The sequence below is a fragment of the Mauremys reevesii genome, linkage group 13 (assembly GCF_016161935.1).
Source record: "Mauremys reevesii isolate NIE-2019 linkage group 13, ASM1616193v1, whole genome shotgun sequence".
In the NCBI taxonomy this organism is placed as follows: Eukaryota; Metazoa; Chordata; order Testudines; family Geoemydidae; genus Mauremys; species Mauremys reevesii.
Window position 1 is genome coordinate 32,955,476 of NC_052635.1, and position 27,347 is coordinate 32,982,822.

Genomic DNA, 27,347 nt, shown 5'->3' on the forward strand with positions numbered 1-27,347 from the left:
GCAATACTCCGATGCGGAAACTGCAGAACCCAAACCACCAAAAAAGAAAATCACCCTTCTGCTGGTGGCATCTGACTCAGATAATGAAAATGAACTTTGGATCGTTACCAAGTAGAACCCGTCATTAGTATGTCCCCTTGAATGGTGGTTGAAGCATGAAGGGACATATGAATCTTTAGCAGATCTGGCACATAAATATCTTGCGACGCTGGCTACAACAGTGCCATGAGAATGGCTGTTCTCACTTTCAGGTGACATTGTAAACAAGAAGCAGGCAGCATTGACTCTCTAAAATGTAAACAAACTTGTTTGAGCGATTGGCTGAACAAGAAGTAGGACTGAGTGGACTTGCAGGCTCTACAATTTTACATTTTTATTTTTGAATGCAGTATTTTTGTACATAATTCTACATTTGTAAGTTCAACTTTCATAATAAAGAGATTGCATTACAATACTTGTATTAGGTGAATTGAAAAATCTATTTCTTTTGTTTTTTTACAGTGCAAATACTTGTAATAAGAAATAAATATAAAGTGAGCACTGTACACTTGGTATTCTGTGTTGTAGTTGGAATCCAATATATTTGAAAATGTAGAAAACATCCAAAAATGTTTGGTATTCTATTATTTAACAGTGCGATTAATCATGATTAATCGCAATTATTTTTAATTTGTTTGACAGCCCTACTTACTACCCTTATCTCTGAATCATCCTGTCAGTTTTTGTAGCTTTTCTAACATCTACATAGGCTTCAAGTTTTTCTCCTCTCTGTTGCATTGTGAAAGATTGACAAATGGAGAAAATTTGAATTTGACTATACACAAAATGCTTGCAAATGTATAAAATAAGTAAATGTGGGGGCAGAAAAGCTTTTTTTCCTAGGTTTCATTACAGGGATCTTAGGTGTTACTTGTCACAATAGTAGGTTTAAAAATAATTCAGACAGAAATATGTTTGTGTGAATTGATAGTGACCCTTTCAACTGTGTGTAAATGTCATTTTCTACTCCCTCATAACAGAGTTTATTCCATACGTGTTTCAAGTGATGTCTCTGCTATTGGAAATGCATAAAAATGACATCCCGTCATCCTACATGGCATTGTTTCCTCATCTCCTCCAACCAGTACTGTGGGAAAGGACAGGAAACATTCCTCCTTTGGTGAGACTCCTCCAGGCATACTTAGAGAAGGGTGCCAGTACAATAGCAAGTGCTGCAGCTGACAAAATTGTAAGTTGGGTTAATTTGACTGCAACATGCCTATCACTGCATTTTTTAATTCAGACAAATGAGATACTGACACACTTTCCAAAACTTAATAAATTTAGTAGATAGCAAGATTAATGCAGAGTTTTTACTCCTTTTGTAAACTCAAACTTCTCACATAGTAAACTGAAGAATAATGTACACAACACAATGTACACTGCACATCCTCTTCATTCCGTTTTTCTTTATTGATGGCAACCACTCCGTCACACAGCTAACCATTGTAGATGCAGAATTCTTGTGTCCAGTCCCTGCTGCTCTTGGCATGCAAACAGGGCCGGCTCTACTGTTTTTGCCACCCCAAGCAGCGTGCCAAATTGCCGCCGTGGATGGCAGGGGCAGTCCATGCACCATTAGGGTGGCACGCGCGTTTCCACGGCGGCAGCAATTCGGAGGCAGCTTCTGTCTTCAGCCGGAAGTCAGAAGCTGCGCCGCCGTGGACAGCTGAACATAGAAGCTGTCGCCGCCACAGAAACGCGCGTGCTGCCCTAAAGGCACATGGACTGCCCCCGCCGTCCGCGGCGGCAATTTGGCACGCTGCTTGGGGGCAAAAACACACGGACTGCCGCCCCTTGCAGATTGCCGCCCCAAGCACCTGCTTGGGATGCTGGTGCCTGGAGCCGGCCCTGCATGCAAATAGATTTCCCCAGTTCTGCTAGTGAGATGGAAGAAGCTGGTGCATCTCAGTAGAGCTCTGGAACAGGAAAGGACAAAGATTTCTCCCAGAAAGAGCATTGGAATGGTGAGGAATAAATATGCCCCTCATGCTTCTCCCTGCAACTTCCAGCAGCAAATCTATTCTGCGTGTCCTGACCCTCCATCACCACCCAGCCTCACAGAGTCAGGCCTGAGCAGATAATGCCAGTGAACAGGCAAGCAGCCATGTTCTGAATTAACTTTGGCTTTCAAGTAGTTTTCAAAGTTAGCTCTAACTCTTGAACACTTGGTTCCATCAATGTCCTTTTGCTAAATCTTTTTGTCTCTAACTGCAAAAATGAAATTGTCTGTTAGATTGATCTGTTTGATTCTCCTTGATATACTTTTTAGGAAAATAGGTGCATGACTTTTGCTAGTTCTTCTTCTCATATCTGTTAAGTGACACCAGAGAAAAATGCTGTCTTTCATTTGTTTCACTTACAGCCTGGATTATTAGGTGTGTTCCAGAAGCTGATTGCCTCTAAAGCTAATGACCATCAAGGATTCTATCTTCTCAACAGTATTATAGAGCATATGCCTCCGTGAGTATAACTTGTGAAACTAGGTTCAAGCCTAATTACTGAAGACCAGATATATTTATGTACTTTGAAAGATACCAGTGCTAAATTCAATCAGATGTTATAATTTTAAATTAAACTCTTATATACACTTTCTATAAAACTATATTCGCAAGATACAGGTGTAACTTGAATAATTGTTTTAAATTTCTAGAGAATCAGTTGACCAGTACAGGAAGCAAATCTTCATTCTACTATTCCAAAGACTTCAAAATTCCAAAACAACAAAGTTTATCAAAAGTAAGTTTTGTGCCATATATGAATTCTGATATACAGAAATCCCTATAACTTGGAACACAAAAAGTGACTGGATGAACTTACCATAGGGAAGAATCCTGCAGTGGTTAAGGAGGATGAGTACATGACCTAACAGGTCTTTTGCATCTCAAACTTCTGTGATTTATACCAACTTATTTCCATTACCAAACAAAAACTACATCTTGAGGCAGTTAAGGTTGCACTCCATCCATCCAAAACCTTAAAATAAGAGAAATAAAAAGTTATGGGGAAAGACTTGTGTGTTCCTTTCCACCTTCATATTGCTGACACCACTGTCGATAAACACTCCATAAGACTTTCATTTTCATCTCAGATTGATACTGACAAGCAATATATATTCCAGCTCCATCAAACTTGCACTCTAAATACAGAAACTTTACTGTGACCTGATGTGCTTGTATGTCAATTATAGGACTCTCACATTTCATGTATTTGGGAAGTTACTCTGCCTTAACACAGCTGTGGTCATTGTTATGGTTTAGCGTTACACAAACAAAACGTGTGGCAAATAACTGAAATGTGAAATGTGTTTTGGTGATTTACACCATAATTTAGAGATTATCATAGTTAGTATAAAATCTTGTGTTCTTTCACTATGTAAATCATACAATAGGCCACAAAATCTTTAGTCTTGTAGTTAAATGTGTGTCTTTGGCAGGAATGAGAATGGTATGATTGTTATAACAACCTACATCAAACTGAAATTAAGTGATTTTCCTAACAGCCACATAGGAAAGAGGGTTGACAGTTGTTGTGTTACAATTGCTATAATTCGTAGTTTATCTAATTATGGCAGGAGCTTTAACACATTGCATGAGAAAATCAATCTTGGTTAATTTCTTTTTAGATATCTAAAATTGTATCCTGTGCATAACTTTTTGAACAAATCTCGATAAACTGGAATGAATCTAGTTCCTATAATTAAAATTTTACATTCTTTGGATCACCATTTCTAATCTTATCAAAAAATGCCACTTTTTGAAATCAGATGGTTTATGCCAGGTTAAGTAGTAATGGTGCAGTCTGTTTCTCCTTCTAAAGCTTGTTCAGAGAAGTCTCTTGTTATTCAATAGTATGTACAAATATTCTTTAGATAGTTTTTAACTTGATCCTTTTCTTTCAATAGGTTTCCTAGTCTTCATTAATTTGTACTGTGTAAAATATGGGGCGTTAGCACTTCAAGAAATATTTGACAGCATACAGCCAAAGTTAGTATCATTCTTACTTAAGACTTTTGTATATTTATTACTTGTAAGTGGGAAATAGTTGGTTGGCTACTTAAAAATCAGAAAACAAGTACTTGTCCCTTCAACGAAATAGTCATTTTACCACCCCCACCCCATCCTGGAGGAGGGGTTATCCTCTGAGATTTCTGCTACCATATCAAAGGCTCCATATAGCAGTAATACTTTCTTCTGCTGAGACTGGCTGATTGTGATTTCCCCCTGAATCACTCTGATTGTCTGAGTACCTGCCAAAGAGTATCTCCTGAAGGGGGCAAGAGGTAGTCCCAGTTTCACTTCGATCCATGGGAAGAGTGTGCTGCCTACACACAATTTCCAGCTTGGGTCCTCTGGGAATGCTCTGTCATGCTAGATTCCACATTTTTGTATGGTTTTCTGATGCCTCTTGTTGCTGTCCTTATTTGTTCTCTAAGGCTGAGTAGTTCTCATATCTTCTAGTCTTTCTTTTCTTCCTAGTGTATCTAACCTACTTTTCCATGTGATTTCTATTGAATGAACTCGTTAGATCACTTCACTGATGATCGTGGGGAATTGTGAAGTTTAATTCTGTTCCTGTTAGGAAATGAAACTTAACTTGGTTTGGATTTTTGAATGAACCCATTTCATGTGGTGGCATAGCATTGCTTTTCTTTAGATCACTCCCTGAAGATTACATACACAGTTTTAGTATATGTTTATTTTAAATATAATTGGTTGATTTTTCCCCTTCACCATTTTTATTTATACTTATTTTTTTGTTTTATAACATCACAATAGGATGTTTGGAATGGTTTTGGAGAAAATTATAATTCCTGAAATACAGAAAGTATCTGGACAAGTAGAGAAGAAAATCTGTGCTGTTGGTATTACTAAAATACTAACGGAGTGTCCTCCCATGATGGACACAGAATACACAAAACTGTGGTAAGTGCAGAACAACTCCTGAAGGTTTGTTGGTAAAGATAGTGTTGCTTATGCAATTGAACTAATCAAATTCCCTTTTTTTTTTTTAAATATTCTTTTGTGGTCTTAGATATGCTCGCTGCAATATGGAGTGAGTGTTCAGGCCTGTTTGCTGTTACTACGAGAAATATTACACTGCTCCTTCCAGAGCAGATGTCAGTATTCATAGAATATCAGGGTTGGAAGGGACCTTAGGAGGTCATCTAGTCCAACCCCCTGCTCAAAGCAGGACCAATCCCCAACTAAATCCCTAAATGGCCCCCTCAAGGATTGAACTCACAACCCTGGGTTTAGCAGGCCAATGCTCAAACCACTGAGCTCTCCCTACCCCTCTGACAGGGGTGCACCATTGGACAGGTCAGCTAGGATCCTACTTGAGAGAATATTACTTTCCTTTACCTTTGCATTACTTATGAAAAATCAAGCCAGGTTTTGACGCATTGGTCTTTAGAATGGCAATATAATTGAGCCTATATATAACTTTAGTTCTGATGTTGCCATTGTTCCATTAATAAAATTCCTGTTTGCCATCAAGTCTCATAGAAATTCCATTGTCCAAATGGCAAGTAACTTAAGTTATAGTTAAAATGATTTGATCTCAATGTTAGAATATTAGGAAAAAATTAAGTGGCAGCATGAATGGAGTAGTCTAAAAGAGTTGCTTTCCTTAGACACTTTAAGAGAACTTGAGACAATCCAAGATGAATACATTCTCCATCTTTTTAATAAGAGCACCCAAGTTGTGCCTGTAAATTTTTGTGCACATCCATTACACCTATGCAGCCCGGATTTGCTCAAGTCAGGATGCAATCTATGAACACCTGGCCCTTTGTTAGTTCTCACTCAGGTTCAGATAAATTTGAGTTTTCAGTATTCTTTTAAAATCCATCCATGCGGACATAATGTGTCTCTATTTTGGTTTTATCCTCCTTTGTCCTGTGGCAGGACTCCTTTACTGCAGGCGCTAATTGGTCTCTTTGAACTGCCTGAAGATGATACCATCCCTGATGAAGAACACTTCATTGATATAGAAGATACCCCAGGATACCAGACTGCATTCTCTCAGCTCGCCTTTGCTGGGAAAAAAGAACATGATCCTGTGGGTCAAATGGTGAACAATCCTAAAATCCACCTGGCACAGTCTCTTCACAAACTATCTACTGCATGTCCAGGCAGGGTAGGTAACAGTTAATGTACGGCACATTAATCTCCATTTCTGCAATGCATTTATTTTGTGCAAGATGTCTTGCTAGCCAGAAAAACTGAGTGGATGTTTCACTCATTTAGTTTGCAACTGAAGTATTTTTTCTGTAAGGGATACTTAGCTAGGCTAATAAGGGCCCAGATACTTCTGTTGGATTCTGAGAAGAGTTTAAAATGTTGCCACCTCTTAGGGTAAACTATCTTCTCTTGGGAAAAGGGTGGGTTGAAGAAAAAATAAAACTATTCTGAATTAGATTCTAATGCATTTATTGGTCTTCTGGGGAAGATCATGCCTGGACTGGAAGCAGAATCCAGATAAAACATCCAATGCCACTAATGAGTTAAATAGAATGGTAAAGCTCCAAATCAGTATCTTCAGCTATGTCAGTGGTTTTCAAACTTTTTTTTTCTGGGGACCCAGTTGAATAAAATTGTTGATGCCTGCGACCCAACGGAGCTGGGGATGGGGCGTTTGGGGTGTGGGAGAGGCAGAGGGTTGGAGTGCAGGGGTGAGGGCTGCAGGCTGGGGCCGGGAATGAGGGGTGCATGGTGTGGGAGGGGGCTCTGCGCTGGGGGAGGGGGTTGGGGTATGGGATGGGGTCAGGGTTCTGGGCTGGGGATGCAGGCTATGGGGTAGGGGATGGGAGGTTTGGAGTGCAAGAAGAGGTTCAAGGTTTGGGGAGGCTTAGGGCTGGGGCAGGGGATTGGGGCACAGGGTTGGGGCGTGGACTTACCTCCGGCAGCTCCTGATCAGCAGCGCAGCCGGGGTGCAGAGGCAGGCTTCCCGCCTGTCCTGGCACCACAGACCGTGCTGTGCCCCAGAAACAGCCAGCAACAGGTCCAACTCCTAGGCAGTGGCGCGCAACTCTTGCCCACAGGCACCGCCGTCCCCCATCCCACCCCAGCTCCCATTGGCCAGAAATCGGAGTGCAGAGCCAATGCTTGAGGCGGGGGCAGCGCACAGAGCCCTGTGTCCCGCCCCCTGCCTAGAAGCCGGACCCGCTGCTGGCCGCTTCCAGGGTGCAGCACAGTGTTGGAAAAGGTAGGCACTAGCCTGCCTTAGCTGGGCAGCACCGCTGAAGGGACTTTTAACATCCCGGTCGGCAGTGCTGACCAGAGCAAGGCGACCCAGTGCCTTACATGTTGTGACCCAGTACTGAGTCTGACCCACAGTTTGAAAAACACTAAACTCTGTTACTGTTGTCATGGAAAACACCTTTTCAGGATGAATAGTCTCGTGCCTGGACATACTAATAGGCTGCAGTTAAAAATACCTTAGACCATATAATATTTAAGTTTTCATAACTCTTAGTAGTCTTCAAGATTTCTGAGGAGCAGAGAGATCGGGCTACAGCTTACTGTGTAAGGCACCTGATTTTTGTAATTGGTTTGTTTTCATTTTTCACATTCTACCCAAACTGGTAATACAACAATATAAGCGAAGCTGCTCATGTTAATTTCAATTTCAAGGTGCAGTATTGAAAATGCTGGGAATTAAGATCTCTGATACTAATTTCTTGGGCTGGCAGACAATGGCATGTCTGTTGCAGGAAATGCTTTCACATTGCAAAAACTCCTTGTGTCAGGACTTCAGTTAGCTCCGTATCTTATACCCTCAGACTGATGGAATCCTGAAATATAGTGGTATTTGGTTAATGCATGCACATATTAATGCCTGTCTTATTTATGTTTAAGGTTCCATCAATGCTGAGTACTAGTCTGAATGCAGAAGCCTTGCAGTATCTCCAAGGATACCTCCAAGCCGCAAGTGTAACGCTGCTCTGAATTGCATGTTTGACAAGCAAGATTGAAAACTGTTTAAAAAGAAAATTGACACTGACTTTCTTTTAAGCAGAGCTCAGACAAAATGAAGTTGCTACTTCAAAATGTATTGCAGAATTCATCTTGTAAAAGATATTAAATATTGCTTTAAGCAGAAATGGAAAATTAGGTGGTTCATGTGATCATAAATAAAGAGGCAGCTAACTTCCATTTCCATTTTAATTTCAAAGAGAATAGTAACAGCAGTTTATTGTGTGGCATTGATTTGAGTTCTGCATCTGCAGTGTTTGGATAATATTTTCAAATGTATGGAGAGCACTGGCTATAGAAACTCACTTTCTGTCACTAAACTTCCTTTTCATTTTGATGTTGTCATTTGTATTTCTTTTGTGTCTTTCTTTAAACTGTCTAAATTGTGAATAAATAAGAAACACTTGTTTAAAATGTCTAGAAATGTGCATTTACTGTTGTAAGGTAATCTAATAATCAGAAAATAACTAAAATTTAGTACAGATAATAATAGTGGGACTTCAAAGTTTTGGAGGTTTCTTTGGGGGTTTTTTGGTGCTTCTAACTCTAAGCACCCTTCAAAACAAAACTAAAAATATATTTGCAGGAAAATTCAAATCAAGGTATTGCTCTTTTAGTAATAAAAATAGAAATAGGAAGCAGTAATTGTGCTTATAAAGCACCCCTTCATTTTGGGTGATGAATAATAGCATAATGTAGTAAAAACATAACAAAAACCACCATCTTAAATTTGTAAATAAAACTAGTAGATTCTTTTCTTTAAATGGGTTTTTACTAATGCAGTGTACTAAAATTGCAGTCCTATAAAACAGTTCTTGTGCACTTGTTTAAAGTGTTTTTCCCATCCCTTCAAATTTATATTGGAAAAAATTGAAATGTGGGTTTTTTTAATTTTAGGTGCATCTCAGTCTATGCCTAACTTTGACATGACTTATGATCATGCATGAAAATATACAGTTAAATGCTCCGCTCATTTGTAGTCTCAAATGCACGCCCATAACTTCTGAAAATCAGGCCCTTAGAACACTAATACTGTAGTAAGACAAATAAAACTGGCTTTGAACTCCTGAGACTGGGATCAGGGAACTCTGCAAAAAGGAACCAGAGAGAACACCTCAGAGCTTTAATAATGTCTTGGGGCAGGGGGGTAGGAAGAAGTAAACTTTTAAGGTATAAAATAAAATCCAGGGGCCTTTATGCTTGGTGGCAAATTACTGAAAGCAGAATTTCTCCTGAAGAATCCATAGTGGCCAGGTAAATCACTAAAGGAACATGGAAATACTAGTTTTAGTTTTTTTAATACCTTGGATAAGATAATAAATCCTCATGCTTTTGGGGCACACGGCAACCTTTGATAAGGGGTTTCTTCTCTTTTGGACAGGAATAAACCTGCCTACTTCATAGCTTCTTGCTTCTACCTCTTGAATCATCTGGTAGTGGGTATTGTCACAGACAGGATACAGTTCTATCCAAGTTCTTGTATTGCATCCATCTAAGTGCTAATGATGCATAAACAATGCGACTACCAGATGGTATGTGAGGTGCCTCCATTCACCCTCCCAGGAGGAGTATTGCATGTGGGGACTGCCTTTTTTTAAATTTTTTTTTTTTTTGAGGAGCTGTGTGCGTTAGTTTGTCAAGTCAAATTTGAAGAGGCATGCTTTGCGCTTAGTACAGAAAATGGTAAATATATTGGAATAGATGGAACACTGATTTGATCTGGTTATCCCTATGTTTCAACAAATCTGAAGTATGTCCACTTCTAGAAGTTTCTAGATTGTCTGATTTGCTTTGTGACCGTTTTTTCCCTTTTTTTGAGACCCAAGCCAAAAGGGCTGATGCAATCCTTAGAGGCATAAATAGGAATCACAAATTGGAGCAGAGATTATTTTACTTCTGTATTTGGCACTGGTGTTATCACTGTTGGAGTAGTGTGTCCAGTTCTGGGTGTCGACAATTCAAGAAGGATGTTGATAGGCTGGAGAGGGCTCAGAGAAGAGCCACAAGAATTATTACAGGATTGGAAAATGTGCTTTATAGTGATGGACTCAAACAGCTCAATCTATTTATATTAACAAAGAGGAACGTTTAAGGGGTGGCAGTTTTAGTCTATAAATACCTACACTGGCAACAAATATTTAATAATGGACTCTTCAATCTAGCAGAGGAATTTATATGATCCAATGGCTGGAAGCTGAAGCCTGACAAATTCAGACAGGAAATAAGGTGTAAATTTTTAACTGTGAGTGTAATTAACCATTGGAACAACTTACCAAGGGTTGTGGTGGATTCTCCATCACTGACCGCTTTTAAATCAAGATTGGATATTTTTCTAAAATATATGCCTTGGGAATTATTTTGGGGCAGTTCTATGGCCTATTGTGCAGAAGGTCAGACAAGATGATGACAGTGGTCCCTTCTGACCTTGGAATCTATGAACTTATGAAAGTTATATTGTGTTAAAAACACAATGTGTTTCTGACACTTTGATTGTGTATGGTTTTAAATATTAATGTTTTTACTTCTTTAGCATCTTTCATCCAAAAGTCTCAAATCACTTTACATAACTGATTCTCCATGGCCCTTTTTTTTTTCTTCTCCCTCCTCCCCCCCAAAGTTTTCTGCAGAAACTAAGGCAAAGAGATTATGTGACTTGCTCAAGACTAACAGTGAATCTGTAACACAGCTGGGACTAGAACCCAGGTCTCTTCATTTCCCCTCCTGGGCTTTAATCACAACACTATGCTTCCTTTTTATGGCCTGGCAATTAAACAATAACCTGACAAAAGCCAGGGACCATGCATCTTATTCACTTCCAAGCAGTCTATTTTGAATAATCTTATATCAGAAATGGTGCTAGGCAGATCTTTGATAGATAGTGTAATATATGTAATGCAACAGTGTTAATGTAAACTGTGTGAAGCATAATTTGCAAGTTGTTTTTAACTTGCCTGGCTTACCAAACAGTGTACTTGAGGGGTTGTCATTCTTCAATTAACACTTGTACAGAAATTGTTGTTCATTCTCCACATCTGTCCAAAGCTGCATGGTTCAAGCTGAAGTGGCCATGAATTGTGGTTTTCAACCTTTCTTTCATTTGCAGACCCCCAGAAAGTTTCAAATGGAGGTGTGGAACCCTTTGGAAATCTTAGACACCCCTAGGGGTCCGCAGCCCACAGTCTGAAAACTGCTGTTCCATGGTAATGACAACCGTTCATGGATTCCTTAGACGTAGTCTGTGGACCCTCAGAAGTCCACGGACCACAGGTTGAAAACCACTGTTACAAGAAAATAACCTTAAAATAACTAACTTGCATGGTGCTCTACAAAATAGCTGAACAGGTTCCTCGCTTCAAAGATTTTACAATCTCGGGTAAAAGGAGAACCTTATATGGTAGGATGTTTTAAAGTAATTAAGTCAACTTTAATGATGTAGGAAGGATTATCTTTTATAATGTATATAAAAAAGCTTGACTTTCTCCCTCCAAACATTTGTTTTACTTGTTTTTACCTGCAAAATGGCAGGAATACAGGGTTTGTCTCCTCTGCTTTTGCTGCCAGATTCTTTGGATGAGGACAACCAGGAAACAGGTATGTGTGCTTTCTCAGACCTCAGATGAAGGCATGCTGAATCTCTAAGGCCTGGTCTACACTAGTCTGGTATTTCAGAATTAGCCGAGTTAATTCGAAAGAAAAAATTATTCCGTCCACATGACCAAACAGGTTTTTTCGATTTAAAGGGCTCTTTAATCCGATTTCTGTACTCCACCTCGGCAAGTGGAATAGCGCTTAAATCGAGATCGCAATCCCAGGTTAAAGGTATTGTGGATGCAATTTGATGTTATTGGCCTCTGGGAGCTATCCCAGAATGCTCCCTTGTGACCGCTCTAGACAACACTCTCAACTCCAATGCACTAGACAGGTGGGCAGGAAAAGCCCCAGGAACTTTTTGAATTTCATTTCCTGTTTGATCACCATCAGCACAGTTCACCATCACAGGCAACCATACAGAGTCCACCATCACAGGAGATCATGCAGTCCCGAATACCATAAGATGAATTGTGCAATCTGATTTTGTTACGTCAGTACTAGACTACTTTGAAGCAAGTATCTAAATAAATGATTGCATGATAAAATTATAACAATACTTTATATGGTGAATTCCAAATGATTGCTTTATGATCTGCCTGAAAATATTGTATTTACTAATGTGATTACAGTACTGTTTCCTTAATACCTCCTTGCAAGGCTATCAAAGTGCTTTATAAGCAATTAACTACTTATGTGACCTGCAAATGAAAGAAATGGATCTGTGCCCTATTTTTGCTGCTTAATGATGAATAAAGAAGTTGAGTGGTATCTTAAAAAGAAATTTTTCTGCTTACTTTACCTTTCTAGGAATATAATCTTGTATTTACTTGAGGAGTCAAAGCTACTTTAGCCTTCTGTTGAAGAGTTGGGTATCTTAGATATCTGACACGCTCCCATCTCTTGCCTCAGATTTTCAGATTACATAGCTATTTGTTTAAAACTTAATTCAGCTTTTGTAATCTGGCTACACATCCTTTCTCCCCTTCCACATTATTACTTCAGATGTCCATAGTCTTTTGGGGAAAACAATGTAGGTAAGATCTGAATTTCTAATATAAAAATTTAATCAGAAAAAATTAACATCCCTCCTATATCATAAACCAGCCTCCTCCACTCCCCAAAAAGTGCACCCAATTGTGTTTTCTTTTGTAGGTCACCTTTTAGCCTCACAATAACTAAGAAATAGATAAATCTTATAATTTCACATATTGCTGAACTGCAACCATCTCTGGGATGGAATACCAAAGAGATCTTAACAGCACACAGCAATTACTATACAACAGATCAAGACAAAGGAACTTGTATTTAAATAAACATGGGATGGATGTCTAATATTTAATTTTGGCAAATGATCTTTTAAAAGTCATCTTGTCACTGTACTTAAAGCTGTACAATATATCTTCCTTATGGTTTATTTGGAAAGCATCCTCAGAATAAATATAGAATTGAGTAATGTATGGAAAGCTCCACATCTATTTGTTTTGATGAAGGGCTTGTAATTGAATTATTTATCCCTGTATGCAATCCTTTACATTTTATAACTAAGCTATTTACACATGGTTGAATGATGCAGAATGCCTGCAAGGGCTTTTTCAATTTACCAGCAAAACAGAGGCAAAAATAATTAATTTTAGTTTAGTGAAGGATTTAAATACTACAGGGCCTTAAATGTTACATTGTAACTTTTGAATGTGGGCTTTTTTTACTTGATGTATTAAGAAAGAATAAATATTTCTGAATAGAAAATTCCTCCCAACACCTTTCTCTGGCAAAACAGATTGACCTGATCTAGCTGGCATTTTCCCTTCCAGAAAAAGACTATAAGGATTATTTAAGATTATTTTTGGCATCACACCATAATTTTATTATTTTATGTTTGTTTTTATTATAAAAATCTGCGGTTTGCTGCTGCTTAATCACCCCCAAAAGACTTACGGATCGAGGAGAGTTTAGCCTCCTGTAGGTATTAGTGATTATGCATAACATTTGGTAGTGATGGTTAAATCTCATGCAGCATTCTGATTGTAAGTTTGATTTTACAGTGGCTTAGGGAAAAAAGCTTCCAGTACAACCCTGCACAATTGGTCCGCTGCATAATGATGCCAGTTTTTTGCCTTCCTTTTGGAAGACAGGGTTAGTGGCTATTTTTGGAAGGACAACATTGGATTTAATGGCTCAACATATTATGGCAAATCTAAGGTTATGAAAGGTTGTAGACTCTTGCCATGTTATACAGAAAAGTAAATTTTCAGATAGTGGTGTTCTGCTTGGAATCTGTGAAATCAAAAGACTCGTACTTTGTTTTTGTCTGCCAGAGTACCAGTATTTAATAAGAACATTTACCCCAGGTGTTAATTTCAGTCAAGTGGGTACAATTTGTGTTACAAGTACACAAAACAAACCTAAGTTTGTTAGTGATGGTTATAGGCAGACAGTGCCTGGTGGAGGGGGGGGTGCAGAATGGGCTATTAGTGCAAAATGAAACCATATATGCAAATTAAACAAATAGGAAATAGCTGTCTAGGCCACACCCATGCTTCAAACGTGTTGTTTCGGTTCAAAGGGTATAGTTATGCTTATCTCATTGGGCTCTTGGGCTATTAGTACCGCTTGTGCCATTAAATGGCGGCGGCCCATCTGTTCCCCAAAAGCTGTCAGCACTATGAGTTGTGTCCTCTGCACATATTATTCCAGGGGTAGGCAACCTATGGCACAGGTGCTGAAGGCGGCACGCGAGCTGATTTTCAGTGGCACTCACACTGCCTGGGTCCTGGCCACTGGTCCAGAGGGTTCTGCATTTTATTTAATTTTAAATGAAGCTTCTTAAACATTTTAAAAACCTTATTTACTTTACATACAACAATAGTTTAGTTATATATTATAGACTTATAGAAAGAGACCTAAGAATGTTAAAATGTATTACTGGCCCGTGAAACCTTAAATTAGAGTGAATGAATGAAGACTCGGCACACCACTTCTGAAAGGTTGCCAACCCCTGTACTATTCTGTTGATGACACCCCCACGAATTTCGGGTGCGGCACAGATATTTATTAGGCACCGCACTTTGGTTACTTCTAGACTTTCTTGATCTGCAAGTTGGAGTGCATTTAAACTTCATTTAGAAAAAAATGTGAGTTAGGGGTTCTAACCATTTTGACATGGCTTGGAGATTGGAGGCAGATAGAGGCATTGTGGTGTCGGTAGAGTTTGCTCCCCCGGTCTCTTACTTTGGTGGTCGCAGTTTGTTTTATGGCTGTGACGGGGATTTAAGTCCTGTCCGTTTAGAATTGTTATTCCAAATATTTCCATCCCATACTTCACAGGGATCCCATGGGCCCCATTTTCCTGCCGTTACCACCGCTACTTGGTGGGTTGCAAATTCCAATGTTTGCTTAAGGTGTTTAATAAGGGATTCAGTGTGATTATGATTGGCAGGGGCTCTGCCTTGTTTTTAAAATTAATTTTTAACCATTTCTTGTAACAATTATTTTTTTCTTATTTTTTTTCCAGTCCTGGTCTGCTAACTTTTTCCCCCTTTGTTTCCCTTCTCTAAATGTGTCCCGAAGGGAATCTAACTCTGTATTCCTGTTCCCAGTACCTTCCATTTCTTGATCTTTTTTTATGCTTGGGAAAACTTCTTCTGCAGGCAGGCTTTCTCCTCTTGGCAAGCAGGCAGACGGAGCTATGACTCATTGCTTGCCTCCCATAGTAGCCAAATTGCTGCCGAATCTCTTTCTGCTGAGGTTGAAGGTTTATATACCATTATATATTTGGCAAATTTATCTTCTAGATATGAAATAGTGTGGATACTTGCAAGTACCTGTTCGGTCCATGGACTGTGCCTGTATTTTTGCAAGATTTGGTCAAAAGGCAGTGGTGATTCCAGTCCTTCCTTGGAGGTGGTATCTTTAGATTGCTTCCTTTTGAACATTTCTACAAAGGTGCCCATTTACACGCTGTTGCCTTGTGTACCACTATTTGCCCGCACTCCTATATTCTTCAAAGCTGGGTCTTACACAAGGAATGCAGGAAATACCGCCTGAAACTCCTATACCCTTTGGAGTTTACTCTGATGCTTGGGTTGGAGCAAGAAACGTTAAGTTCTCCCCCTATTTACTTGGCTCGCTACGACCAAGGGTGTGCACACCAACTTCTACAATGATTGATCAGTTTTATTTTACCGTAGGCAAAACTTTACAAGAAATATGGTGTATCACTATGTTCCCCCTACACTATTCTCCACCAAAAATCTTATGCTCATAAGAAGCACACGGAATTTTGATGCTGGCCTTCAACTTCAAATACTGAATAAGCAGAGAAAAAGAAGTCTCCATAAACTGCTAGGCCTTATTTTTTAATATTCTACCATTCGTGTGTGTATAAGACTGTATGCTCTGTGAGGCAGGAGCTCTGTAGTCAGAGAGTGTATAACACACTGGCTGCTATTTCAAAATCAAATTAAAACTCTCCAATCCCTAAAACTCCTCAGCAGAGACCAGTTAAATTCTATATTTTTCCCTTATTGCAGTTTTTCATTCTCTTGAAGTATACAATAACAGTGTTTAAAAGTTCCTACTTAGAAAAAAGTTCCTTACTATTTTATTGGTGGGGCGGGTGGGTATAAAGTTCAGCAGGATAGGAACATGAACACTTAATGTTGAGTTGTTTGGCCTTAAACCTGTGCCCTAACACCCACATAATTACGATGCAACACTTCCTTCCATCTAAGGATCTTAAATGGTTTTAAACTAATTATTTGTATTACCATAGTATAAAGAGTCGCTACTCGTAGACCAGGATGCTGTTGTGGGCTATGTACAACAACAAAACAAACCCAAAATGCTACTTCCTTCTGGGCAGAGTTTACAATTTCATCTCCCCGCTCGGGGACCTTGTTGACGCTAAATGGTACAGTGAGTAATTCAAACTAAACAGCTTAAAAATCACTCTGGAGTATGTGAAACTTGGTCTAGAATATAAATTCTCTTCCTAGCTTTGGACTATGGCAGTGGTTCCTAACCAGGGCTACATGTAGCTTTGGTGCTACTCATCTTTTGGGGGTACATCAACTCATCTAGATACTTGCCTAGTTTTACAACTGGCTATGTAAAAAGCACAAGCAAAGTCAGTAGAAACTAAAATTTCATACAGACAATGACTTGTTTATACTTCTCTACACAGAAATGTAAGCACAATATTTATATTCCAATTAATTTTATAATTATGGTAAAAATAAGAAATGTAAGTAATTTTTCAGTAATAGTGTACTGTGACACTTCTGTATTTTTGTCTGATTTTTGTAAGCAAGTAGTTTTTAGTCAGGTGAAATTTGGAGGTACATAAAACAAATCAGACTCCTGAAAGGTGTATAGTAGTCTGGAAAGGTTGAGTCACTGGACTACAGCTGTCAAGTATCCGGAGGTAACCATGTTAGTCTGTATCCACAAAAACAACAAGGAGTCCGGGGGCACCTTAAAGACTAACAGATTTATTTGGGCATAAGCTTTCGTGGGTAAGAAACCCACTTCTTCAGATGCATGGAGTGAAAATTACAGATGCAGTATCTGTATGTGTAATTTTCACTCCCTGCATCTGAAGAAGGGGTGGTTTTGGTTTTTTTACCCATGAAATATTAAGCCCAAATAAATCCGTTAGTCTTGAAGGTGCCCCCGGACTCCTTGTTGTTTTTGTGGACTACAGTTCTAATCCAGTGAAAGTGAGCACCTACTGTTTCTGGGAACTGCTGGGGGCTTATACCTAACTTGGATTAAATCGAGCAGCTGTCACCTGTGCTGCCTTTATGAGCTAGAAATTGGGGTGGACCAACTACACCTTCTACTATGCAATGTTCCATTTAGGTTATAGAAAGAGACAACTCCCAGTACACTGCTACATTAGAACTACTTATCCCTTATGCAGTAGTCAATATTAGCTCTACTGCTGTAGTTGATAGGATGCCTGTGATCTCATCTTCATGTCCAACTTAGCTGTACGGGTCCTGGCTCAGGCAGGAATAGGCAGCAGGTTTAAAACAAACAAAAGGAAGTATTTTTTTACACAATGCACAGTCTACCTGTGGAACTCCTTGCCTGAGGATATTGTGAAGGCCAAGACTATAGAGGGCTCAAAAAAGAACTAGATAAGTTCATGAAGGATAGGTACATCAAGAGCTAGGAGCTGACAGCTGCAATGAGGGTGGTCCTAGCCTCTGTTTGGCAGAAGCTGGGAATAGGTAATGGGATGGATTAGTTGATGATTACCTGTTCTGTTCATTCCCTTTGGAGCACCAGGCTTTGGCCACTGGTGGAAGACAGAATATGGGACTAGATCGACCTTCAGTCTGACTGAGTAAGGCTGCTGTTATGTTCTCAAACAAAATGCGCCCCAGGGGCCCCTCTCCCAGCAGTGGGATGCTTTGCCTCGCCTCGCCTAGCCAAGCCTAGCGGGGCTGGCGCTCTGGTTTGCCCACAACGGGCACTCAAGTGGGCCTGCTCTTGCTCCACATTATACCCCCCCCCATCTGCTTGTCTTCTCACCTAGCGACAGTGTAGGCGGGGGGGTTCCCAGCTACCGGGAGGAAGGGCCTGAACCACTCCAAGCGCCCCAGAAACACTGCAGCAGCACCTGCCCCCACCCCTCCCCAACGTAGGATCCTAGCCCCCGAGCCCTGCGCCGGTAGGGTAAACCTCCCCGGCCCCAGCGGCAACCAGGGTCTGAGTCAACCTGGAGCGAGGCTTCAGGTCCTGTTTGCTGAATGGTCTCCGGCCTCAGGTCAGCCCGCGGCCCCAGGAACCCCAGCCTAGGGCCCGTCTTGGACTGGCTCCTTGGGAAAGTTTGACCAAGTTCAAGTACCCTCAACTCGAAGTGCCCAAGCGAAGCCAAGCATGCCGGGAGCTGTAGTCCCCTAGGAGATCTGGCGGTCTGAGAGCGATGCATGCCGGGAGCTGTAGTCCCCTAGGAGATCTGGCGCTCTGAGAGCGATGCATGCCGGGAGCTGTAGTCCCTTTGGGGGTTAGACTGTCTGGGTGAGCAGTGCATGCCGGGAGCTGCAGTCCGGGATAAGGGCTGTGCTTCGGGCCGGTCCGCTAGTGGATTGGCTACGGGTGCTAAAATGGGCGGGTGCTATAAGGTGCTATGGCCATTCTGATTGGTTCTCTCGTTACTCAGGCGCGGTGCCGTCACTTCCTCCCCGGCCGGACCTGCCCCCGGCGTTCATTCTCTTTAGTGTTTGCCCTGTGTCCGCCGCCTCCCTCCGCCACTGCGATTCGCCCCCCCTTCCCAGACCCCCTCCCCGCCTCGGGACCCGGCCAATGGACTGAGACGCCCGCCTGCCCGCCCGCAGCACCAGCCGGCCCGGGAGCCGCAGCCCAGGCAGCCAGGTGAGAGGGGGGCGGCTCCGGATTCCCCACGGGGGGGGGGCGGCGGTGGCGGGGCCTAGCGGGGCAGCGGCGGCTCCGCTGTCTCTATCTGTGGGGTGCGCGAGGCCGGCAGCCGGGCCCTGATCGGCGGGGATGGGAGTCGGAGCTCGGTAGGCAGTAGCGCCGCCAGCCCCTTCGCCTCCCGCGCCCTGGGGACGAGCCGGAGCCCTGCCCTCACGGGCAGCGGCAGGCGGGCCCTGGGGGGAGGCGGCCCGGCCTGCTGTGTGTGTGTGTGTGTGTGCGGGGGGGGCGGCTCAGGTTACAGAGCGGGCCCTGGCTGAGGCTTCTGAGGGGGAGCAGGCCGCGCCGAGTGGGAATCGCCGCCCTGTCCGCGAGGGAGGCGGCTGAGAGGAGCATCCCCGGCCCTGCCCCGTCGGAGGCACCGACCCCCCGGCGCATAGGCAGGTGGCAGCTGAAGCGCCAGGTTCCCTCCTTCCCCCTCATCCCCTGTAACACCAGGGCGGGTGACAGCTACTGTATCAGCCACCCCCGTTTTCCCGTCATATCATTTTTTTGGTAGATGTAACAGCAACAGGTTCCTTTGCGAGCTGTTTCCCTGCTGCCCGTTTTAGAGCCTGTGGGACAGGTGCGTTTGTCTAGTTCATACCTGCTGCCCCATTGTGTTAGAGCCCCGATAGGCGATAGCTTAACTTGATACCCAGATGACAGCCTTACGTTTGTTTTTGCCTGTTAAAGAGGCAGAAGAACATGGTGCACGTCGTCAGTGGGTAGGTTAAGATCACAGTGATACAAACAAATAAAAATGCCAGACCAACAATATAATCCTTTATCCACTGCTTGGGTAGTAAGTTTATAAAATAGATACACAGTGGTCTTCTGAGTTGTATTTAAAATTCTTATCATTCTCATTTGCAACTACAGTACCTTGTAGCAATATTCGGTGGGTGGGGGAAGCTATATTTTAAATGTGTTAAATGGTGATGTTAATATCATAGCATAGTTGAGACAAGTTGTAGTTTTAACATGTGTTAGCTGGTCAAGGTAAACTCTAGGAATTGGCTTAGAAAAACCACAAGCATTTGGGAAGTGTCCAGACTAGCCTTTACAAAGGTGTTAGCTATTTTGAGTTAATTGTCCATCAGTTAAAAAACTTTAGTGTAGACATATCCTGTATAGTTGATTTCTCCCACCCCTTACACATACATACACTTTCCGGTCCAAAATCCTCATTGGGTTGTAGAATTTCATTTTAACAAAATAAAGCTCTGTACTGTGTCTATGTGTAAATAAATAAAATAAACCACACTAAAATAAATGGCAACTTCTTGAAAGTCTTTCATATCTTTAAAATTTTTCTTGTGTGGGCATCTGTCAAGCCAATCTGTGTAGAAGTTAATCTATGCATAGGCTTACCTACATCTGTGCAATTGTGCTGATGTAACTACAGGATCAGAGATAAATTGAAAAAATGGGCTGCCTGTATCTCTGTCACTGAATAATATAAATTCTACTCTACAGGTATCTGGATTTTTAGAGCCCCATCTCATAGTCTCTATTGGTAAATCTAGAAATTTTGAAAGTGGTTTGACTATTTTTACACATTTATAATTCCAAAAAGGGGAGTTCATTTTGCCTGTTGTAACAGTACTCTCAACAGTTGCATTGACAACTTCTCTTAGACATGAAGATGTTGATATTTACACTGCATGTATGTGTCTTGATTATTTTAGTGGACTGGACCAATAGAGAAGATCTGTGTGGTATTTTTGATAACTACAATCATTAGCCTTGAGTGTGTATTTTCAAACCATGTAATGTTATAGAAAAATAAATAAAGTTTCATTTAACATATTTTTGTGATAGTGGAAACTGTTAGCATTTAAAGGCGTACATGTTATCTCAGTTCTTTGCCTTAATGACATCTCTCTCTGCTCTTGGTTTTGTGTCTTTAAATCACAGTGTTGCTCCTGCTTCTCCTTCAGATCCCTGTTTAGGCTTTTCATCACCTGCTTCTCTCTTTTTTTTAATCATTAATCCACATCCTCTCTCCTGGAGTGTCTTACTGTATTTGTGAAGCACCATGTAAATTATCCGCTATGTGAATTATTTTGAGCCTCATCTTATAGTACCACAAATATTAGCTTTGAGTTATTCCTTGGCTAATCAAGGTCTTGTAAGAGGAATATGTTTGTGGTTTATAGAAAGTTTGTCCAGGAGCACGACCTGGCTCAGCTAGAGTGTTTTTGCATTCTGATCACTCATTTTTTCCTGTAATTGATAGAGTATGAGGGGCTAGTGCCTTTTTTTTGTGGCATCTATTTAAACCTTTCAATAACAAATATTTGACTATGCTATTTTAACACTACACCGCTACCCCAATATAACATGATGCGATATAACACGAATTCGGATATAACGCGGTAAAGCAGCGCTCTGGGGGAGCGTGGCTGCGTACTCTGGTGGATCAAAGCAAGTTCGATATAACGTGGTTTCACCTATAATGCAGTAAGATTTTTTGGCCCCTGAGCACAGTGTTATATTGAGTTAGAGGTGTAATTATAAAAGTTAAATAATCAGCCACATCAGAGCTGCTTCATACTGTAGGTTATCAAGCCATTGTCACTGAGGTCTAGTTTACATTTAAAACTTGGGTCGAGCTAGCTACATTGCTCAGGGCTGTGAAAAAATTTGACCCAGTTAGGTCAGTCCCCTCACTGTAGATGTAGCTAGGCCAACAAAAGAATTCTTCCGTCGACCTAGCTACCACCTCTACAGTGAGGAAAAACTCAACTGTTACTGTAGTAAGTGTCTATGCTACAGCAGCATAGTTGGAGCTGTGCTACTGAAGTGTAGACATACCCTGATATTGGGTTATCATGGAGTATTTTGTAAAATGACCTAACTCTACAAAGCTATTAGAGTTCGTGGAAATTTGGACTTGAAGTTCCAATAATAATTTGGTGTATGGGAAGACTGGAAAGGAGCAGAGGCAGCTAAGCCATCAGTTCCTGCAGTATTTAACCTTCCGTGTTTAAAAGTGTGTAGTCTTTATGGTAGTGAGGAAAATTCACATTTTGTAGTGTAGTTCTGTCTTCCTGGGTCTGCAGACAGCAGACTTAATCGGTTTCACTGTTGCCATGGGATTCTCACTAGCATTCGTGAAACTGATGATGTCTTTGTCACTGCTGCTTGGAAAAGTTATGAACAGGCAGGATTCTGTAACTATTCACAGAGAAGGAGAAAACAGAAGAGGAAGCTGAGTGAAGGATAGAATGACAGTGCCCCTGGTCACTGCAGTGAGGAGTCTGGAGGAGATGTAAAGTAATGGATCCTTCTGTGCAGCCAGGGGACTTGAGATGATGGAGGGGAAGGGGTTTGATATGTATTATCCTTACTAGCCAGAGGCTGATATTGGAGACAATAATATCTTTCTTGGTAGCCACCAGCCATCAAGTTAAAAATGGGCAATAATGACAAGTGAATGTTGAATAAATTCCGAAACGTCCCACTTCTGCATCTTGGGCACATCTAATATATTATACAGATCTCTGACAGACCCAAGTGTAGTTTCATACACATTGACAAAACTTGTATAATTTTTCATGGCATTAAGGTATTCATTTAATAAGGGATGGAAGCCCTGAGCAGGATTCAGGAACAGCACTTTGTATGAATTCCCACACCCTTCCTCATCTCAGTGCCTTTGTGGGAGATGGTTGTTCTCACTGATTGGGGTAGGCTGGTAGATATAGTATTCTAGTTATGGGGATGTCAGGTAAATTTTTCAAGGCCTCAATTTTGGGGCTTCGGTTAATCACCACTACTATTTCTACTGAGGTTTCAGAAGTGTCCGATTGCAAGTTTCAGTTTTTTATATGATGAGTGTAGAGTACTAATAATTTATAAAGAATGTGATATGAAAACCATTCCTTCAAAATTGCAGATGTCACCAAAACCCTACTGCACCACAGACTTTCTCTGAGACCTTGGGCAAGTCACTTAGCCTCTCTGTTCCCCATCTATGAAATGAGATAACACTGTATTTCACAGGGACATTGTGAAAGATTGTGAGGCAGGTAGGTACTGTTATAATAGGGGCCATGTAAGTGCCTAAGATAGATAAGAGATTTATTTAAACCTAAGTTCAATATGTCTTTTGTATGAATGGGCAAAATCACCACTATTCCTGATCTTGAACTGAAGTTCTGCATATTTCATTTTATAAAAGCTTCTGTCTTCCCTTTTGTACCCCTGAACAGGAATATGTTGCTGATTAGAAGAAATTATTCTGTCTTTAGAATAACTCATACTTTTTAGACTTTAGTTTTAGCTAAAGTACAGTACAGTAGCACATAAAATAGTTTGCTTTACTGTGCCTTATTAATCAGTTACTATTTTTCCTCCCTCATTTAGTTTCTGAAAACCAATACAATATTTAAAATTAGAAGAAAAGTAGCTACCTCCTTTAAAGAGAGGACACACACATTCAGAAATGGGTTTCTAGAAACATGCCCATTTCAGCTAGCTTCTAGTACAGAGGTGGGCAAACAATGTGGCCCGTGGGACCATCCTGCGTGGCCCTAGAGCTCCCGGCTGGGGAGGCTAGCCCCCGGCCCCTCCCCTGCAGCCACGCTGCCGCACAGGCAGCGCTCTGGGTGGCAGGGTTGTGTGCTCCTGTGGGGCAGCGTGGCTGGCTCGAGCCGGGCGGCATGGCTGCCAGACATGCTGCTCTGATCCCCATGGTAAGGGGGAGGGGAGGTTGGATAAGGGCGGGTGGGGGTCCCAGGCAGCAGTCAGAGGACAGGGAGCCAGGGGGCGGTTGGCTGGGGTGGAGGTTCGGGGGGGCGGGGCAGTCAGAGGATAGGGAAAGGGGAGGTGGAATAAGCGTGGGAGCACTGGGGGACCTGTCAAGGGGCGAGGGTGTGGATGGGGTCAGGGGGGTTGGATGGGTCGGGAGTTCTGAGGGGAGCAGTCAGATGGGGGCGGAGGCCAGGCTGTTTGGGGTGTCTCAGCCTTCCTTACCTGGCTCTCCATACAGTTTTGCAATCCCATGCTGCCCTCGGGCCAAAAAGTTTGCCCACCCCTGTTCTAGTAGATTTATGTTCTTTATAATTGCAAGCTATTTGATTTACAACTATTAGACAAGTATGATAATTGAGAGGATATTTAAACAACAGAAATCGGAGGACATTTAATAATGTTATCATCATGATGCCATGTTGGTTTTGTGTTAGTCATTTGAAATTAAGAACTAAAAATAGACACAAATACCTTTCTATAACCTCTTATTTGTTTAAAAATCATTCTGAAAAATATGTATCAATCAATTAGATGTTAAACTTCATAAACTTGCCCTACTAATTATTCTTCTGGCTTGTGATAGGTCACTCTGAAGATTGTCATTGCACAGGTGACAGATGTTAATATATTGGCTTTTATATTTATGGTGATTGAAGAATTCCTTTAGTTTTTAAATATCTCTGGGGAATCTGACTAACAACTCAATTTAGTGTGATGGGCTCTGTAAGATATTGTATTATTTATATCTAACATTTTTCTAATTAGTTTTTTTACAAAATATCCTAAGTGTAGAATAAACTGGATTTTTTCATCTAAAAAAGGTGGTGAGAAATGTTAGTATGTCTTGTACAATTTTTATTTGTGTAAATTGAGCATTCCTTGTCAGTTACTAATTTATTGCACAGCCCTTTTCTTATCTTTTCTTTTTTCAGTCTTCTGTTGTATACTGCTTTGTGGTATAAGTACAGAAGAAATTGTCCCTGTCCCACCTTCTTTACAATTAGACACAGTACAATATACTAAAAACTACACATGGTGCATGGACTGAAGGTCAAACCTTCACGTGGTTGATTATTTTTTACATAACATTTTAAATTTAATACTTGATGTATACCCTTGAACTGCTTCACACAATGTTCTGGGATGGTAGCATTTGGATTTTGAGGAAGGTCACTCATAGAACAGTGAGAAGGGGATTAAAGGACAACAAGTCCAAGCATTTAAGAAATATCCAGCTATTGAAAATGGTTACAATCATCCTGCAAAGTACATTCTCAGAGGCTGTATTGCTGCAACGGAGGGATACTTTTCTCTCTTTTTTTTGTACTATCCAGGTGAAAATCCTAGAGAGAGGAACTTAAACCTCTCTTTAAAGTTTTGGCTCTAGTAAGATAGTTGTAAGACTTGTATGCTAGGGACTGAAATGCTACTTTGGGACTTACTTTCAGTCTTGGCTTATGTCAAAAAATCATTGCAGTGCCAAGAGACCATCCGCCTTCTCTGATAAAATAGTAGGAAATAACTGAGTAGGAAACAAATTTTAATTTTCAAGACCCCAGAGGCAAAACTGGGGGCATGCTATGTGTAATGTCTGTTTAATAATAATAAAAATGTTTTGAGTAGGATTGGTCTAAAATTGACTTGATCTTAGTACTGAAAGCATTTCTTTCTTTAAAAAAAAACAACAAACCCTGGCATTTAACTACATAATTTTTAGTTACGAGACATGACCAAGTTTGAACATTGAAGTTATTGCTTTAATGTTACTTAAGTTTTAAACCTTTAACAAAATATATAAGACATTAATTCTTTAGGGAACTTTTACTAATCGGTATCTCTGCTTTCTCCTTTTTCTACTTCTACTGCATAATATCAGTATCTAGCACAAGAAGTTAATCAGAAATATTAAGGAGCTTGACCTGGGCTTTGATAGTCAATAGTCATATAAAACTCACCTTGTAGTAAGTAAGGGCTGCAGCGTTTGATTCATAGTTGTTAAACTTTTTCTATTGAATCAGACTTTATGAAAATTCTGCAACACAATGCTAGAGCCAGCGCTTTAACTGGTAATACTGTCTGCCTAGCTGTTACTGTAATGTTTAAAGATGGTTGCAAAAGATAATTTTTGAATAAGGCTATCAGATATCTGTTTCTTTGTGTAGTGTATTGCAATGCATTGGTTCTGTGAAGGAGGCATAAATTCTGTTCCCTTATCTGATCTTAGTCCTCCAGTGTTAGATCACATGGCAGTAAGAACAGGCCTTGCTGTGGAGGCGGTACATCGTATTCTTAAGCAACCCTTATGGCCAGGCGAAGAGCAGGATTGATTGACTCCATGATTCCAGTCATTCCTCCAAGTCTAAGGCTTGGTCTACATTTCAAAGTAGTTTGACATAGCTGTATCAGTCAGGGACGGGGAGGGAACACACCCCTGACCAACATGGGTATTCTGACCTAAACCCCAGCTTAGACGCAGATAAGTCGATGGAAGAATGCTTCCATCAGCGTAGCTGCTGTAGCTCATGGAGGTGGTGTTCCTCGTATACCGATGGGAAAACCTCTTCCATTAGTGTAGGCTGCATTTATACTACACAGTTGTGCCAGTATCGCTATGGCAATATAGTCTCCATACAGTAGGCATCCCTAAGGGAGGTTAGTTGGGATTAGGGAAGGGGAGCAGGAAGAGGAGGGTTGTCAAATCAAGCTGTAGTTCTGCATGGTAAAAACTTAAAATATTGTGGAGTTATCATTTTTCTGAAAACCAATTCCAAAATTTTCAAGCAGTCTTCACTCTCGGCTACACTTTGGACAATTTTTTGCCGTCATATTCAGAAGTTTCTTCATTGCTCCTGATCATAATTTTTAGCAATGATCAGTTAATTATAGAATACCTTAAAATATGTCGGTAGCTTCACAAAGCAAATTATTAACACTGCATTTTTTTTCTTCCTAGGCTTTCTCCAACATAAATACCCTCCTTGGAACTAAAACCAAAACTTCACTGTCCCTGGATCACCTAAAGGTACAGGAAACATTAAACCTATGATTCAATAACTTTTATCACTTATAGTGTCTACCTTTTGTTAACCTAATATTCAAGGAGGTTATTAACTGGCAATATTCTGCTACACGGTGGAAAAGAGCTCTTTTTCCCCCTGCATATTTTAACTTATCTGAAACACCTCTAATAATTTTGGCATTAAAGAAATTACCCAAAAAAGAAATTACCTGAAAAAATTACTTTCTTGCATAACTTTTTCTTACAGAAATCTGACAATTTTTGGCTGAGTGAAATGAGGCCGTAAACTCAACTTGATAGTATTTCTCTGGATGTAACATAACTTTAGGCTACCATTCCTGACAATTCCAGAATTTCAGGGAATATTATAGGTATCAATAGACAGAATCCTATTGATTTTGGTAAAAATTGGAAAACCAGGAGGAGGAAACTGTGTGTGTGGGTGAGTGGGATACAGTCCCTGGCATCTGGTTAGCACACCCATCAACTTTAATAAGCTCTCTAACTGTTTATAGAACAAAGAACTGGTTAATGGAAAC

The 27,347-nt window shown here is 40.8% G+C and overlaps 2 protein-coding genes and 1 long non-coding RNA gene across 10 annotated transcripts in view; 2 read left to right on the plus strand and 1 right to left on the minus strand.

The window, feature by feature from the left end:
* Positions 1-8,432, plus strand: part of CSE1L (chromosome segregation 1 like) — a 33,969-nt gene extending 25,537 nt beyond the window's left edge. For all 3 annotated transcript variants that reach the window (XM_039497909.1, XM_039497907.1, XM_039497908.1), the window contains exons 19-25: positions 1,020-1,228; positions 2,405-2,502; positions 2,693-2,778; positions 3,944-4,025; positions 4,818-4,964; positions 5,949-6,180; positions 7,902-8,432. In XM_039497909.1, the coding sequence (XP_039353843.1) occupies positions 1,020-1,228; positions 2,405-2,502; positions 2,693-2,778; positions 3,944-4,025; positions 4,818-4,964; positions 5,949-6,180; positions 7,902-7,991 (944 nt within the window). In that variant the 3' untranslated portion in view covers positions 7,992-8,432. The remainder of the gene's footprint in view (positions 1-1,019; positions 1,229-2,404; positions 2,503-2,692; positions 2,779-3,943; positions 4,026-4,817; positions 4,965-5,948; positions 6,181-7,901) is intronic.
* On the minus strand, positions 1,848-18,684 carry LOC120380312. The gene is made up of 3 exons (XR_005587702.1): positions 18,463-18,684; positions 2,860-3,015; positions 1,848-1,958 (listed from the first exon to the last, which is right to left on the minus strand). It is a non-coding gene; the product is annotated as an uncharacterized LOC120380312 (long non-coding RNA).
* Positions 18,685-18,730: 46 nt separating this feature from the next.
* The window catches only part of STAU1 (staufen double-stranded RNA binding protein 1), a 47,105-nt gene continuing 38,488 nt past the window's right edge, over positions 18,731-27,347 (plus strand). For 2 of the 6 annotated variants that reach the window (XM_039497910.1, XM_039497912.1), the window contains exons 1-2: positions 18,735-18,989; positions 26,743-26,811. The gene's annotated coding sequence lies outside the window, so the exon portion shown is untranslated. Of the gene's footprint in view, positions 18,990-22,932; positions 23,066-26,742; positions 26,812-27,347 lie in introns of all 6 variants that reach the window. The other 4 variants (XM_039497913.1, XM_039497914.1, XM_039497911.1 and 1 more) reach the window with 3 other exon arrangements.